The 16279-nt window shown below is 47.7% G+C and overlaps 1 protein-coding gene across 1 annotated transcript in view; it reads left to right on the top strand.

Moving 5' to 3' along the window:
• The window catches only part of GAL3ST1 (galactose-3-O-sulfotransferase 1), a 94762-nt gene extending 79144 nt beyond the window's left edge, over positions 1–15618 (top strand). The window contains exon 3 of the mRNA XM_077461198.1: positions 10463–15618. Coding sequence (XP_077317324.1) covers positions 10463–11618 — 1156 coding nt within the window. The 3' untranslated portion in view covers positions 11619–15618. The remainder of the gene's footprint in view (positions 1–10462) is intronic.
• Positions 15619–16279: the final 661 nt, after the last annotated feature.

The raw sequence follows: 16279 nt of genomic DNA on the forward strand, positions 1-16279 counted from the left end.
GGTGCCAACCCATCAGAGACCGCCATACAGAATGCCATTAGAGACATCCAGCTGCAGGATGAGCGACAGGAGAGAGAACTAGAGCGGCAACATGAACAGAGAATGGCAGAAATACGGCAATCGGAGACAACACTTAAAGATGCAGCGCCTGTCCGTAAGTTGCCCTTTCGGGCGTTCAAACTATTTAAGGAGGGAGAGGAGGAAATTGAAGCATTCCTGCAGGACTTTGAGAGACTATGCCAGATACATGAAGTACTGCCCCAAGATTGGGTCGTCTTACTGGCAAGTAATTTAACTGGCAGAGCGGCGGATGCGTATCGGGCCCTGGAGGATGAGGACGCTAAAGACTATGATCGGGTAAAAGAAGCTCTGCTAGCCCGATTTGCCATTACACCCGAAGCCAGCCGGATTAAGTTTCGAGAATCTCGGAAACAAACCCACATAACATACGTGGAGTGGGCACATCGTCTGCAGCGAGACCTTAAGGGCTGGATCCAGGGAAGCCACGCTCATACCATAGAAGACATCACCCAACTAGTACTCTTAGAACAGTTCTTTAACCACACCCCTCCGGTACTACGGGATTGGGTACGAGATAAGCAACCACGGACTGTACAGCAAGCGGCTACTTTGGCCGATGAATATCTGGACTCTCGAAGGTCAGGCGGAAGCGAACGCTATCCACCATCTCGGCCCAGTTTATCAGCCTCTAACACAGCTTCAGCACCAACCCCAGCGGCCACTTATCCTCAGCAGCCCAGGTTCAACGCCCAGGACTATGCACAACCCATCAGGTGTTTCGGATGTAAACAGCTAGGGCACAAAAAGCCAGACTGTCCATTAAATCTAGCCATCCAGTCCCAGTCATGGAGACAACCAGCAAGGGGGAGCCCCCGCACACCCATGCCTGCGGCCCACTGCGTTGAGGGGGAAGAACATTGGGGCGTCCTGCACGAGGCTGATCCAATACAAGCAGCTAACCGGGACAACAGGCAACAACACAGGCAGACGGTCCGGGTTAATGGAACGGTAGCCAATGGCTTACGTGATAGCGGCGCTACCATGACCCTACTACGGAAGAACCTCATCCCAGAGAGCCAACACACCGGAGACACTGTAGCCGTAAGAGTAGCGGGAGGTACCATCTTCCGGCTACCCGTGGCCCGTGTTCACCTGGATTGGGGGGTTGGTTCGGGACACGTGAATGTGGGGGTGATGAAGGACTTGCCTGCGGATGTACTACTGGGGAATGATTTGGCCCCCCTGTTTTCTGCTTACACCCCGATGGGCCCCGATGAAGTCAACCCTGTGACTACCCGTGCACAGACACGTACTGCTGGAACCGGCCCACTTGCTGCAGAGACCCAGGTGAGACTATCCTCCCCGACACGTACCTTAGATCAGGCGCGCCTAGGCTGGGATATTCCAGAAGCATTCGGGAGGGAAACTCGGGAGGACCCGACCTTACACAAGTATAGGGCTAAGGCAGATACTCAGGAAAGGGGAATAGATGGGGAGCTGTTTGAATGGGATGGGGATAGACTGTATAGGATCCCCAAGCCATCTCAGAGAAGTAAGGCCCCTTCGCAGAAACGACAGCTGGTGGTACCTAAGAAATACCAGCTGGAGATTCTGCGAATCGGGCATGATGTGCCGCTAGCGGGACATCTAGGGTTCCGTCGCACGGCCCATAGAATCACACAGAATTTCTTCTGGCCCAATTTTAGCCAGGATGTGCGACAATACTGCAAAACGTGTGACACATGTCAACGGATAGGGAAGAGGGGGGACCACCCTAAGGCTAAACTCATGTCCATGCCTATTATTGGGGAGCCCTTTTACCGCATAGCCGTTGACATTGTGGGTCCCCTTGCCCGGCCTAGTCCATCCGGAAAGAAGTATATTCTCACCGTGGTGGACTACGCCACCCGTTACCCAGAGGCAGTAGCTATGTCCAACATTGAAGCAGAGACAGTAGCTGATGCCCTGGTTAAGATTTTTACCAGAGTGGGGTTCCCTAAAGAGATTCTCTCTGACCAGGGAACCCAGTTTACCGCGGTACTCACCCGGCAGTTGTGGAAGGTGTGCAATATTAAGCCCTTACTGAGCTCCCCCTACCACCACCAGACTAATGGTCTCTGCGAACGCTTTAACGGGACCCTCAAGCAAATGCTGAGGACCTTTTCGGACTCTTGCAGAGACTGGGAGAGATTCCTGCCTCACCTGTTATTTGCGTAAAGAGAGGTACCCCAGGAATCTACTGGGTTCTCGCCCTTCCAGTTACTCTATGGGAGAAGGGTCCGCGGACCCCTCGATCTCATCAGAGGACACTGGGAGGGAGAGACAGAGCAAGAAGGGACCCCCATAGTACCCTATGTTCTGGAACTCAGGGACCACATGGAGCACATGGACCACAGTTGTCTCTGATGGTAAGAGAGAATCTCCAGGCGGCCCAGGGAAGACAGAAGAGATGGTACGACCGGGGGGCCCGACAGCTTCCAGGTTGGGCAGAAGGTCTTAGTGCTCAAGCCTGTGAAGACTGACAAGATGCAGGCATCTTGGCAGGGCCCGTATAAAGTAGTAGCCCAGGTATGTGATACTACCTATGTCATTGCCAGCTGTGCAGATGAAAGAATCCAGCGAACCTTTCATGTGAACATGCTGAAGGAGTATCAGGAACGGCAGGAGGATGTTGCGGCAGTATGTGCCCCTGCTGCGGACGACTCAGAAGGTTTACCCCTCCCTGACTTACTAGAGAGAGAGCCCCAGACCGACCTCATTAGCCTTGTACAGCTAGGAGACCGGTTAAGCCCCACAAAGAAGGAACAGGCTAAGCGGCTTCTGTGGGAGAAACAGGCGACGTTCTCCCAAAGACCGGGCTATACGACCTTGGCTGTACATAAGGTAGAGACCCCTGGACAAGCACCCCTCCGCCAGTCCCCCTACCGTATCCCTGAAGCAGTCCGAGAGGAAATGCGGAAGGAGATACAGGAGATGATTCAGTTAGGAGTCATTGAGCCTTCTGACAGCCCTTGGGCCTCGCCTGTAGTCCTGGTGCCTAAGAAAGACGGGACTACCCGGTTCTGTGTGGACTACAGGCGACTCAACGAGAAGACCACCACCGATGCCTACCCGATGCCCAGGGTAGACGAACTACTAGATCGTATAGCCAGGGGACGTTATTTAACTACAATAGACCTGTGTAAAGGTTATTGGCAGATCCCCCTGGCCGAGGATGCTATCCCCAAGTCGGCATTTGTTACCCCATTTGGCCTGTACCAGTCTAAGGTCATGCCATTTGGAATGAAAAATGCCCCGGCGACCTTCCAACGTATGGTGGATAGGCTCCTCGATGGCTTCCAGGATTTTGCATGTGCCTATCTGGATGACATTGCGATCTACAGTGGGTCTTGGGAGGAGCACCTGGTTCACGTAGGAGTGGTTCTGGACAAAATTCGGGCCGCAGGCCTGACCTTGAAACCAGACAAGTGCCATCTAGGGATGGCGGAGGTGCAGTACCTGGGACACCGAGTGGGGTGTGGGAACCAGCGACCCGAGCCAGCCAAGGTAGAGGCAGTAGCTAACTGGCCCACGCCCCGTACTAAGACCCAGGTATTGGCCTTCTTGGGAACTGCAGGGTACTACCGACATTTTGTCCCTAATTATAGTGCTATCGCCAAACCCCTGACTGACCTGACGAAAAAGAATTTACCTAGGCAAGTCCTCTGGTCTCCAGCTTGTGAATCCGCGTTTCTAGCCCTCAAGCAAGCACTTGTAAATGCCCCTGTCTTGGCTGCCCCAGTACCTAACAAACGTTTTCTTGTCCACACGGATGCTTCCATGTTTGGACTGGGGGCGGTGCTGAGCCAAGTTGGGGAGGATGGAGGAGAACACCCTGTCGCATACCTGAGTAGAAAACTATTACCCCAGGAAGTGAGCTATGCGGCAGTGGAGAAGGAGTGTTTGGCCCTGGTCTGGGCCCTTAAAAAGCTGAACCCTTACTTATACGGACAGGAATTTTCACTGGTCACCGACCACAACCCATTGGTCTGGCTTAACCGGGTCTCTGGAGATAATGGCAGGTTGTTGCGGTGGAGCTTAGCCCTACAACCTTACAACTTCACCATCAGCTACCGACCCGGTAAAATGGCAATGCTGATGGGTTGTCCCGGCAAACCGACGCCCTCCCGGGCTCCTAGTGCAATGTTGATGGGTTATCCAGTATTGGAAGAATGGACCCATGGACTAACTGCGGAGTCAACCCATCTGGGGTCCCCTCCTCTGTTAGTCTCCTGCCGAAAGGGGAGATGTGTGACAGTGGGGTCACTTTGGACACAGGGTGAATAAAAGAAACCCCCGATATGGTCTGTGATAGCCATATTCAAGGCTGTATAATACATTGTATACTGTATGTGGGGGTTAAGTGTCATTGTTGTGAGGAATTAAGTTGTTTTGCATTTCTATTGTTCATTTAAGTCTATCCTTGTGTGTAGTGTAAAGTGCCAGACAGACTGGCTGCTAACCCTTTGTGAAAAGATGTGTATTGGGTGGGATTGTTTGAAGCATAGCAGACGTCTTGGGATGTGTGGGTGGAGCTGGGCTCTTGTTCATGTTAAAGCATATGCCGTGAATTGTGTATAAAAATACAATGTTGGTTTTTAATAAAGTCAATTCCTACTACAGCAGAGACAGAGTGCGTCTCGTCTTGTTGCCAGAGGGATCGGCTCCTATAGGAAAGGGTCGTTTAACTGTGGATATTGGTACCGATTGGATGTGTGTCTCGGAGAGGGAACATCGTAAACGGCGTTAACCCCCTTTATATTAGGGGAGCCGTTACATTGGTGGCAGCAGCGGGATATTCCCTCCAGTTACTGGGACACTTCAAACCACCACAGTAAATGACCAGCTATGCAACCTGCAGGAAAGCCGCACTGAAAGACTTACTTGAGAGCCGTGGAGGGACCAGTGGGACAAAGAACAAGGCCACCTTGATCAGGGAACTAACCGAGATGGATCAGAGGGATGGTGATGCAGGACCCCGGTCAGTTGAAGACTTGTTTCAGCAACGAGTTCGACAGCGGGTGGCATTATATGGTGCCAACCCATCAGAGACCGCCATACAGAATGCCATTAGAGACATCCAGCTGCAGGATGAGCGACAGGAGAGAGAACTAGAGCGGCAACATGAACAGAGAATGGCAGAAATACGGCAATCGGAGACAACACTTAAAGATGCAGCGCCTGTCCGTAAGTTGCCCTTTCGGGCGTTCAAACTATTTAAGGAGGGAGAGGAGGAAATTGAAGCATTCCTGCAGGACTTTGAGAGACTATGCCAGATACATGAAGTACTGCCCCAAGATTGGGTCGTCTTACTGGCAAGTAATTTAACTGGCAGAGCGGCGGATGCGTATCGGGCCCTGGAGGATGAGGACGCTAAAGACTATGATCGGGTAAAAGAAGCTCTGCTAGCCCGATTTGCCATTACACCCGAAGCCAGCCGGATTAAGTTTCGAGAATCTCGGAAACAAACCCACATAACATACGTGGAGTGGGCACATCGTCTGCAGCGAGACCTTAAGGGCTGGATCCAGGGAAGCCACGCTCATACCATAGAAGACATCACCCAACTAGTACTCTTAGAACAGTTCTTTAACCACACCCCTCCGGTACTACAGGATTGGGTACGAGATAAGCAACCACGGACTGTACAGCAAGCGGCTACTTTGGCCGATGAATATCTGGACTCTCGAAGGTCAGGCGGAAGCGAACGCTATCCACCATCTCGGCCCAGTTTATCAGCCTCTAACACAGCTTCAGCACCAACCCCAGCGGCCACTTATCCTCAGCAGCCCAGGTTCAACGCCCAGGACTATGCACAACCCATCAGGTGTTTCGGATGTAAACAGCTAGGGCACAAAAAGCCAGACTGTCCATTAAATCTAGCCATCCAGTCCCAGTCATGGAGACAACCAGCAAGGGGGAGCCCCCGCACACCCATGCCTGCGGCCCACTGCGTTGAGGGGGAAGAACATTGGGGCGTCCTGCACGAGGCTGATCCAATACAAGCAGCTAACCGGGACAACAGGCAACAACACAGGCAGACGGTCCGGGTTAATGGAACGGTAGCCAATGGCTTACGTGATAGCGGCGCTACCATGACCCTACTACGGAAGAACCTCATCCCAGAGAGCCAACACACCGGAGACACTGTAGCCGTAAGAGTAGCGGGAGGTACCATCTTCCGGCTACCCGTGGCCCGTGTTCACCTGGATTGGGGGGTTGGTTCGGGACACGTGAATGTGGGGGTGATGAAGGACTTGCCTGCGGATGTACTACTGGGGAATGATTTGGCCCCCCTGTTTTCTGCTTACACCCCGATGGGCCCCGATGAAGTCAACCCTGTGACTACCCGTGCACAGACACGTACTGCTGGAACCGGCCCACTTGCTGCAGAGACCCAGGTGAGACTATCCTCCCCGACACGTACCTTAGATCAGGCGCGCCTAGGCTGGGATATTCCAGAAGCATTCGGGAGGGGAACTCGGGAGGACCCGACCTTACACAAGTATAGGGCTAAGGCAGATACTCAGGAAAGGGGAATAGATGGGGAGCTGTTTGAATGGGATGGGGATAGACTGTATAGGATCCCCAAGCCATCTCAGAGAAGTAAGGCCCCTTCGCAGAAACGACAGCTGGTGGTACCTAAGAAATACCAGCTGGAGATTCTGCGAATCGGGCATGATGTGCCGCTAGCGGGACATCTAGGGTTCCGTCGCACGGCCCATAGAATCACACAGAATTTCTTCTGGCCCAATTTTAGCCAGGATGTGCGACAATACTGCAAAACGTGTGACACATGTCAACGGATAGGGAAGAGGGGGGACCACCCTAAGGCTAAACTCATGTCCATGCCTATTATTGGGGAGCCCTTTTACCGCATAGCCGTTGACATTGTGGGTCCCCTTGCCCGGCCTAGTCCATCCGGAAAGAAGTATATTCTCACCGTGGTGGACTACGCCACCCGTTACCCAGAGGCAGTAGCTATGTCCAACATTGAAGCAGAGACAGTAGCTGATGCCCTGGTTAAGATTTTTACCAGAGTGGGGTTCCCTAAAGAGATTCTCTCTGACCAGGGAACCCAGTTTACCGCGGTACTCACCCGGCAGTTGTGGAAGGTGTGCAATATTAAGCCCTTACTGAGCTCCCCCTACCACCACCAGACTAATGGTCTCTGCGAACGCTTTAACGGGACCCTCAAGCAAATGCTGAGGACCTTTTCGGACTCTTGCAGAGACTGGGAGAGATTCCTGCCTCACCTGTTATTTGCGTAAAGAGAGGTACCCCAGGAATCTACTGGGTTCTCGCCCTTCCAGTTACTCTATGGGAGAAGGGTCCGCGGACCCCTCGATCTCATCAGAGGACACTGGGAGGGAGAGACAGAGCAAGAAGGGACCCCCATAGTACCCTATGTTCTGGAACTCAGGGACCACATGGAGCACATGGACCACAGTTGTTGGTAAGAGAGAATCTCCAGGCGGCCCAGGGAAGACAGAAGAGATGGTACGACCGGGGGGCCCGACAGCTTCCAGGTTGGGCAGAAGGTCTTAGTGCTCAAGCCTGTGAAGACTGACAAGATGCAGGCATCTTGGCAGGGCCCGTATAAAGTAGTAGCCCAGGTATGTGATACTACCTATGTCATTGCCAGCTGTGCAGATGAAAGAATCCAGCGAACCTTTCATGTGAACATGCTGAAGGAGTATCAGGAACGGCAGGAGGATGTTGCGGCAGTATGTGCCCCTGCTGCGGACGACTCAGAAGGTTTACCCCTCCCTGACTTACTAGAGAGAGAGCCCCAGACCGACCTCATTAGCCTTGTACAGCTAGGAGACCGGTTAAGCCCCACAAAGAAGGAACAGGCTAAGCGGCTTCTGTGGGAGAAACAGGCGACGTTCTCCCAAAGACCGGGCTATACGACCTTGGCTGTACATAAGGTAGAGACCCCTGGACAAGCACCCCTCCGCCAGTCCCCCTACCGTATCCCTGAAGCAGTCCGAGAGGAAATGCGGAAGGAGATACAGGAGATGATTCAGTTAGGAGTCATTGAGCCTTCTGACAGCCCTTGGGCCTCGCCTGTAGTCCTGGTGCCTAAGAAAGACGGGACTACCCGGTTCTGTGTGGACTACAGGCGACTCAACGAGAAGACCACCACCGATGCCTACCCGATGCCCAGGGTAGACGAACTACTAGATCGTATAGCCAGGGGACGTTATTTAACTACAATAGACCTGTGTAAAGGTTATTGGCAGATCCCCCTGGCCGAGGATGCTATCCCCAAGTCGGCATTTGTTACCCCATTTGGCCTGTACCAGTCTAAGGTCATGCCATTTGGAATGAAAAATGCCCCGGCGACCTTCCAACGTATGGTGGATAGGCTCCTCGATGGCTTCCAGGATTTTGCATGTGCCTATCTGGATGACATTGCGATCTACAGTGGGTCTTGGGAGGAGCACCTGGTTCACGTAGGAGTGGTTCTGGACAAAATTCGGGCCGCAGGCCTGACCTTGAAACCAGACAAGTGCCATCTAGGGATGGCGGAGGTGCAGTACCTGGGACACCGAGTGGGGTGTGGGAACCAGCGACCCGAGCCAGCCAAGGTAGAGGCAGTAGCTAACTGGCCCACGCCCCGTACTAAGACCCAGGTATTGGCCTTCTTGGGAACTGCAGGGTACTACCGACATTTTGTCCCTAATTATAGTGCTATCGCCAAACCCCTGACTGACCTGACGAAAAAGAATTTACCTAGGCAAGTCCTCTGGTCTCCAGCTTGTGAATCCGCGTTTCTAGCCCTCAAGCAAGCACTTGTAAATGCCCCTGTCTTGGCTGCCCCAGTACCTAACAAACGTTTTCTTGTCCACACGGATGCTTCCATGTTTGGACTGGGGGCGGTGCTGAGCCAAGTTGGGGAGGATGGAGGAGAACACCCTGTCGCATACCTGAGTAGAAAACTATTACCCCAGGAAGTGAGCTATGCGGCAGTGGAGAAGGAGTGTTTGGCCCTGGTCTGGGCCCTTAAAAAGCTGAACCCTTACTTATACGGACAGGAATTTTCACTGGTCACCGACCACAACCCATTGGTCTGGCTTAACCGGGTCTCTGGAGATAATGGCAGGTTGTTGCGGTGGAGCTTAGCCCTACAACCTTACAACTTCACCATCAGCTACCGACCCGGTAAAATGGCAATGCTGATGGGTTGTCCCGGCAAACCGACGCCCTCCCGGGCTCCTAGTGCAATGTTGATGGGTTATCCAGTATTGGAAGAATGGACCCATGGACTAACTGCGGAGTCAACCCATCTGGGGTCCCCTCCTCTGTTAGTCTCCTGCCGAAAGGGGAGATGTGTGACAGTGGGGTCACTTTGGACACAGGGTGAATAAAAGAAACCCCCGATATGGTCTGTGATAGCCATATTCAAGGCTGTATAATACATTGTATACTGTATGTGGGGGTTAAGTGTCATTGTTGTGAGGAATTAAGTTGTTTTGCATTTCTATTGTTCATTTAAGTCTATCCTTGTGTGTAGTGTAAAGTGCCAGACAGACTGGCTGCTAACCCTTTGTGAAAAGATGTGTATTGGGTGGGATTGTTTGAAGCATAGCAGACGTCTTGGGATGTGTGGGTGGAGCTGGGCTCTTGTTCATGTTAAAGCATATGCCGTGAATTGTGTATAAAAATACAATGTTGGTTTTTAATAAAGTCAATTCCTACTACAGCAGAGACAGAGTGCGTCTCGTCTTGTTGCCAGAGGGATCGGCTCCTATAGGAAAGGGTCGTTTAACTGTGGATATTGGTACCGATTGGATGTGTGTCTCGGAGAGGGAACATCGTAAACGGCGTTAACCCCCTTTATATTAGGGGAGCCGTTACAGGTGGTCTTTCGTTTAAGACCACCTCTTAAAAGTGGGTGGAACTCCGCTTTAAGAGGGGATGTTATATTGAGAAGTTGATAGAAGGCTGAGGCATTATGTAGGATCAGGAGCAGGAGATAAGGGCAGTATTACTGAGAAGGCTGAAGTGAAGGTGATATGTATAGAGTATGGGTTGGAGAGAAGAGGAAAAAGAAGGAGAATTTGAGGAGAGAGGGCATTATTGCAAAAATTAACGTTAGTGAGAGCATGTTAAAGGATGAAAAGGGAGAAAAGCAGGCTGAGGGAGAGAGATATGCTTGCAGACCGTTCGGAGTGGAGCTCTAATGTCTGTACTTGCTTTTATTGATGTGCCTAACATACACTTAATGCAGAAAATTGCATGTAACGTAAAAATGGTCATACCTAACCCCTCACCAGCCACCCCCAAGAGTTGTACAGAATATTTATACTTGGATAGTGTGTGTGTGTGGGGGGGGGGGGGGGGGGGGGGGTTAGACAAATAAAAAAGAATATAAACTTTTTTTGTTTTTTTGCAGAAACTCTGTCTCCTTGCGTTGTCAACCATCTACAAATTCTGGCTCCTATCTACGAAAAGTCAATTCTAGTTCTGGATCTTCACTGGTCTGTGTACCAAGGCACAACCTTATGTTCCTGAAAACCCACAAAACTGGAAGCAGCACAATCCTTAATATTCTGTTCCGCTATGGAGAGAAGCACAATCTTCATTTCGCCTTCCCCCGCGGGCGCAATGACTTTGAGTATCCAAGCTATTTTCAACGTTGGCAAGTTGAAGGGTACCAGCCCGGCATGTGCTTTAATATCATCTGCAATCATATGCGCTACCGGCATTCCGAAGTGAACCTTCTCATGGCTCAAGATACCACCTTTGTCACTGTTCTCCGTAATCCAGCTCTGCTTTTTGAATCCTCATTTCAGTATTTTTCTCGTGTGGTACCATTAACATGGACTCTTCCAGGATCAGGGAGTGAACAAAAGATGGATGCTTTTCTACGAAGTCCCCAAAGTTACTACGATTCCAGTGGATTTAATGCACACTACCTGCGTAATCTGTTGACATTTGACCTGGGATATGATAATGAAATCAATGTGGGAGATGCTAAAGTGCAAAATATGTTGGAGGAGCTTGATAAACGATTTCATTTGGTCATGATGTTGGAATATTTTGATGAGTCCCTGTTGTTGTTGCGTGAGTTGATGTGTTGGGAGATGGATGACATACTTTATTTTAAGCTAAACGCACGTAAAGACTCGAGTGGCTCCCGTCTAAGTCCTGAGATATACCAGTTGGCAGAGGAGTGGAATGCACTTGACTTACTTATTTATCAACATTTTAATACTACATTTTGGAAGAAGGTAGAAAAATATGGAATGGAAAGGATGAAGAAGGATGTCATAGAATTGAGGAGGAAGAATGAAGAACTCAAGCAGGAATGTATTGCAGGAGGTGGCCCAGTAGATGCCAGTAAGATTAAAGAATCTGGTCTGCAACCATGGCAGCCTCTAGGGAAATCATCTATTCAAGGATATAATTTGAATAAGAACATTCTGCCCCAGCATAAACAACTCTGCAGAAGTATGCTGACGCCTGAAATACAATACATGAGCCGGCTGGGAGCAGATCTTTGGGTCACAAGACTATGGGGTAATATAAGGGCACTGCTGAACTGGTGACACTCATATGGAAATTGAATGTGTACTAACAAGACTTTGCCAAAGAAAGAAATGAACAACATGGTGTCTAAAATAACAGCAGGCCAGTAAACCGACTGATGAGATTATGATAATGTGATGGATTCTTTTTTTCCCAAGTATTTTCCTAAAATCAGTATTTTCAGAAGGGTGTGCTTGTTGGACATTGCTGCCATGGACATTATCTATACAGGGTATTTTTGTAGAAATGAAACAAGCAAATAATTAACTACGTAGTGTTTTCCCCTGCATTCTGCCAGCAAACGTTCTGTACTTACACAAATGGGACTGTGACATGTAAAGAAGACAGACGTAGGCAGTTTCTGAATATCACCTTTATAGTGAGAAACCCAATAGAATTATTCTTAGTTTGTGATGAAGGGGTGGAGAGTGTATCTGTGGTAACATGTATGGTGCCCCTAGTTCTAAAATATCTGATGAAACCTAATTTATGATGTATAAATCCCCATTATTCTGTCCTTTTCCTAGTTTTGTGAACTAATTTTTTTATTTTTTTATTGAGGGCTTATATCTGTGAGCCCAGAGTAGAATAATAAAACCAAATCTACAATATTGAGTTTATTCCATGGACATTTCAAAGAACAAAGCACTAAATGCAAAAGTAAAGTAACCAGAAAAAACATCACTTTTTTGATGTTGAACCAGTACAAGATTTAAATGTAATGGTACTTTTATAACTTCTGACTATTTAATTGAATATGTCCATATATCTCTTTAGTATTAGGGTCATAAACCTCTGATAAGCACTACTGCTTACTATTGATTTAAGTAAAGATGTTTTGGGTTTTGGTATTCTTCATGTTACCTGGTTTGAACTACTGTCTGAATGTTTGTTTGTCCTTTTGGTCATCATCTGACTCCCGGATTATCACAGGAACAGAAATGCAGGTATTTTGGCCTCTGGGATATTCTTCCTTATGTAACTGATTGATTAGTACAACATTAGATGATAGATAGAATTTTTATGCTAGTACACGCAATGGGCTGCTTATGTGTTTGTAGGTGCCTACAGAAAATATTCACCAGTTCTAGACAAATTTTTGGTTATTCCGAGATTTCCGATGTAACAGAATCTCTGTATGAAATAGTAAGCCCTTGTACACACAGTTGGAGATTCCGACAACCAAATTCGTCGGATTTTGTCCAAAACTGTTGTATATACACGGTCGGACAAAGTTGACAGAAAATCCGACGTGATTACGTTATTTCGTTACAACGGGACTACATTCACGCTAATAGCTTTGGTGTAGGAATTTGATCTGAGCATGCGTGGCACTTTGTCCGATGGGAATTCTCTGCACATGATCGGAGTGTGTCCGATCGGAGCATTTTGTCGGAAAATTTTACCAACAAGTTGGAAAACTTGGTCCGTAAGATACTCCGACGGAAACAGTCCGATGTAGACCACACACAGTGGGAATATCCGACAAAACGGTCCGATCGGACACATTCCGTCGGAATCTCCGACCGCGTGTACAAGGGCTAACACATTTTGTTGAAATTTATTTATTTTGTTTTGTTTGTTTTCTAATGAATTCCAAATTTTCAGAAAAATTTGAATTCAGATCGGTTGAAAAATGATTGACCAATTCAAATTCTATGTGAAGAAAAGCTGGTTGTCAAGGAATGGGCCCGGAAGCCGGTCGCCACGTCCTTAGCAACCAATGACTCATCAGCTGTCAGTGGGCTTTCCCCCTGAGAGCTAAACTATAAACAAAAGAATTCAGGCAATAGAAAATTCAGAAAAGAACAGCAACCCCCCCCCAATCCATACCAGGCCCTTTGGGTCTGGTATGGGTTTTAAGGGGAACCCTGTGCCAAAAAAATGTAATAAACAGTGTGGCCCCCCCCAAAATCCATACTAGATCCTTATCTGAGCATACAGCCTGGCAGGCCAGGAAAAGGCCCTAGTGAAACCATACAAGGCTGCATGCCCTCAACATGAGGCGGTTCCTTGGGGCAGGGGGGGTTACGCCACAATCTTTTGCTTACATTTCAGCTCTCAGCAGGGAAGACCGCTGGCAACTCATAAGTCTTCAGTTGTTAATGATGCGGCGGCCGGCTTCCGGGCTTACTCTTTAACAACCAGCTATTCTTCACACAGAATTCTAATCAGTCGATCCTTTTTCGACACCTGCATTCGAATCATTCAGAAAATTTTTAATTCATTAGAAAATTAATAACCAAAACAAAATTAAACGAACCTAAACAAATTCCAAAACGACTCAACGAAACAAAATTAGTAACAAAACAAATCTATCAGAAACAAAACAAATAATGTTTCCGTTCTGCACGTCTAACCAATTCTGTCTTTTAGATGCAGAATTAGAACTTACTATATATTTGTGGGCTGTTCTTGGACCATGGGTGACACCCACATTATAAGCTTTTTAGGGGGAACAGTGGACAGATCAGAATAGATTTTTTTCCAGACGATTGCTATCACCTTCTCCTGTGAGTGCCCCTCCCTCCTCTGAGAAAATGCGGCCGTATCATACATGATCCATTTGCCATATTGTTTTTGTTTGTAGGCATCATTAGGGCCTGTAGGTGCAGTTTCTTACCAACTTTTTCAAGCTGGAATCCAGGCAGATATTAAAAAAAAAAAAAAAAAACACTACAGGAACATTTGCTGACAAGGAACATGCTGATAGAAGAAGCAATGAGAGCAGAGAGATACACTATTGATGCTCCTTCACTGTCCAATTGCAAGCTGGGAGCAGGGAGGTGACCTAACTTTATTGCTTATCTGTAACAAAGAAAAGTTAGGTCACCAGCGATCTTGTACTATGGGGTGAATTTACTAAAACTGAAGAGCAAAAAATCTGGTGCGGCTCTGCAGAGAAACCAATCAGCTTCCAGTTTTTTTTTTAATGTCAAAACTTAACTGACCAAGCTGAGGTAAAGCCTCGTACACACGATCGGATTGTCTGCCAACAAAGCATCAGACTTTTATCCGAAGGGTGTGTGCTGTCAACTTGTCTTGCATACAAATGGTACACAATTGTCTGCCAACAAACACGAACATAGTGACGAACTAGACATACTACAAGCTGATAAAGAGGAAGTTCAATTGTCAGGTGCCACCCTTTGGGCTCCTTCTGCTAATTTCATGTCGCACTTTTCAGTTTGTTTCTGAACGGCCGTTCGCCAACCAGCCATGTTACAGAATCGAAGGAGATAAAGTGTTATTTATTATTGGCCTTGGAGTTATTGCTTTGACCCAAGTCCAGTCCAGGAACAGGAGGAGGAGGAGGATTTCTTGGACTGAAAATTGTTTGCTTTATAAATCATGATCAGTTATATCATATGCCCTTGCTGCGGGAGCTCCAGGAGAATAATCCAGATGATTTTCGGAATTATCTCCGGATGACGGATCCATGCTTTCACCAACTCCTGGCATTGTTGACCCCCTATATTAAGAAGCAGGACACATGCATGAGGCTTTCATTTTATTTTTTGGTTGAATAATGATTTGATTTGGTATATTTTCTATACTTTTGGATGCATAGAATGCACTTTTTGGTTAAGTTCTATTGGCAGATGGTATGTCTAATTTTATTTCTCTTCTTTTTTTAACCACTTACGGACTGGCTGCCGCAGTTTTACGTTGGCTATATGAAAGAGGATATCGTTGTTATGGCAGCAGCTAGCTGCATAACCCCAGTATTCTCTTCTTCAGCGGGCGGTCCGCTACAAGAAAAAAGTGGTCTCTGCAGCGGATTCGCCGCAACATCACTTTTATCAGCGGCGAGAGGGCCCCCCTCCCGCTGCGATCCGGTGCCCTCCGCTGCTTACCAGAGCCATCGGCAGTGGCGGAGGCAATCATGTCCTGTCTCCTGTTAGGTATGGAGACGAGTGTGGGGAAGATGGCCCTCACTCGTCTCCATAACAATGCAGGGCGGATGTGACTTCAAAACGTCACTTATGCCCACAGCTCTTAAAGGGCCATTTTTTACAATTTTTTTTTCTTTTATTGCATTTTAGTGTAAATATGAGATCTGAGGTCTTTTGACCCCAGATTTCATATTTAAGAGGTCCTGTCATGCTTTTTTCTATTACAGGGGATGTTTACATTCCTTGTAATATGAATAAAAATTACATTTTTGTTTTAAAAATAGTGTAAAAATGAAAAATACATTTTAAAAAATATATATTTTTTAAATGCGCCCCGTCCCGACAAGCGAACGCATATGTAAGTAGTGCCCATAGACCTCCTCTGTAAAACATCCAACCTGTAGAATTTTTTAACCATCGCCTATGGAGATTTTTAAGGGTAAAAGTTTGTTGCCATTCCACGAGTGGGCGCAATTTTAAAGCATGACATGTTGGGTATCAATTTACTCAGCGTAACATGATCTTTCATAACTTTACTGTTGTCTTATTTTTTAATTCAAAAAAAGTGTATTTTTTCCCAAAAAAGTGTGCTTGTAAGACCGCTGTGCAAATACAGTGTGACAGAAAGTATTACAACAACCGCCATTTTATTCTCTAGGATGTTAGAAAAAAATGTATAATGTTTGGGGGTTCTAAGTAATTTTCTAGCAAAAAGAAACAGTTTTTGACTTTTAAACAACAAATCTCAGAAAGAGGCTCGGTCCTTAAGTGGTTAAAGCACAATA

Source organism: Lithobates pipiens, unplaced genomic scaffold (genome assembly GCF_037356315.1).
Source record: "Lithobates pipiens isolate NorthernLeopardFrog02 unplaced genomic scaffold, aLitPip1_a1.2 Scaffold_3, whole genome shotgun sequence".
NCBI classification, from domain to species: Eukaryota; Metazoa; Chordata; class Amphibia; order Anura; family Ranidae; genus Lithobates; species Lithobates pipiens.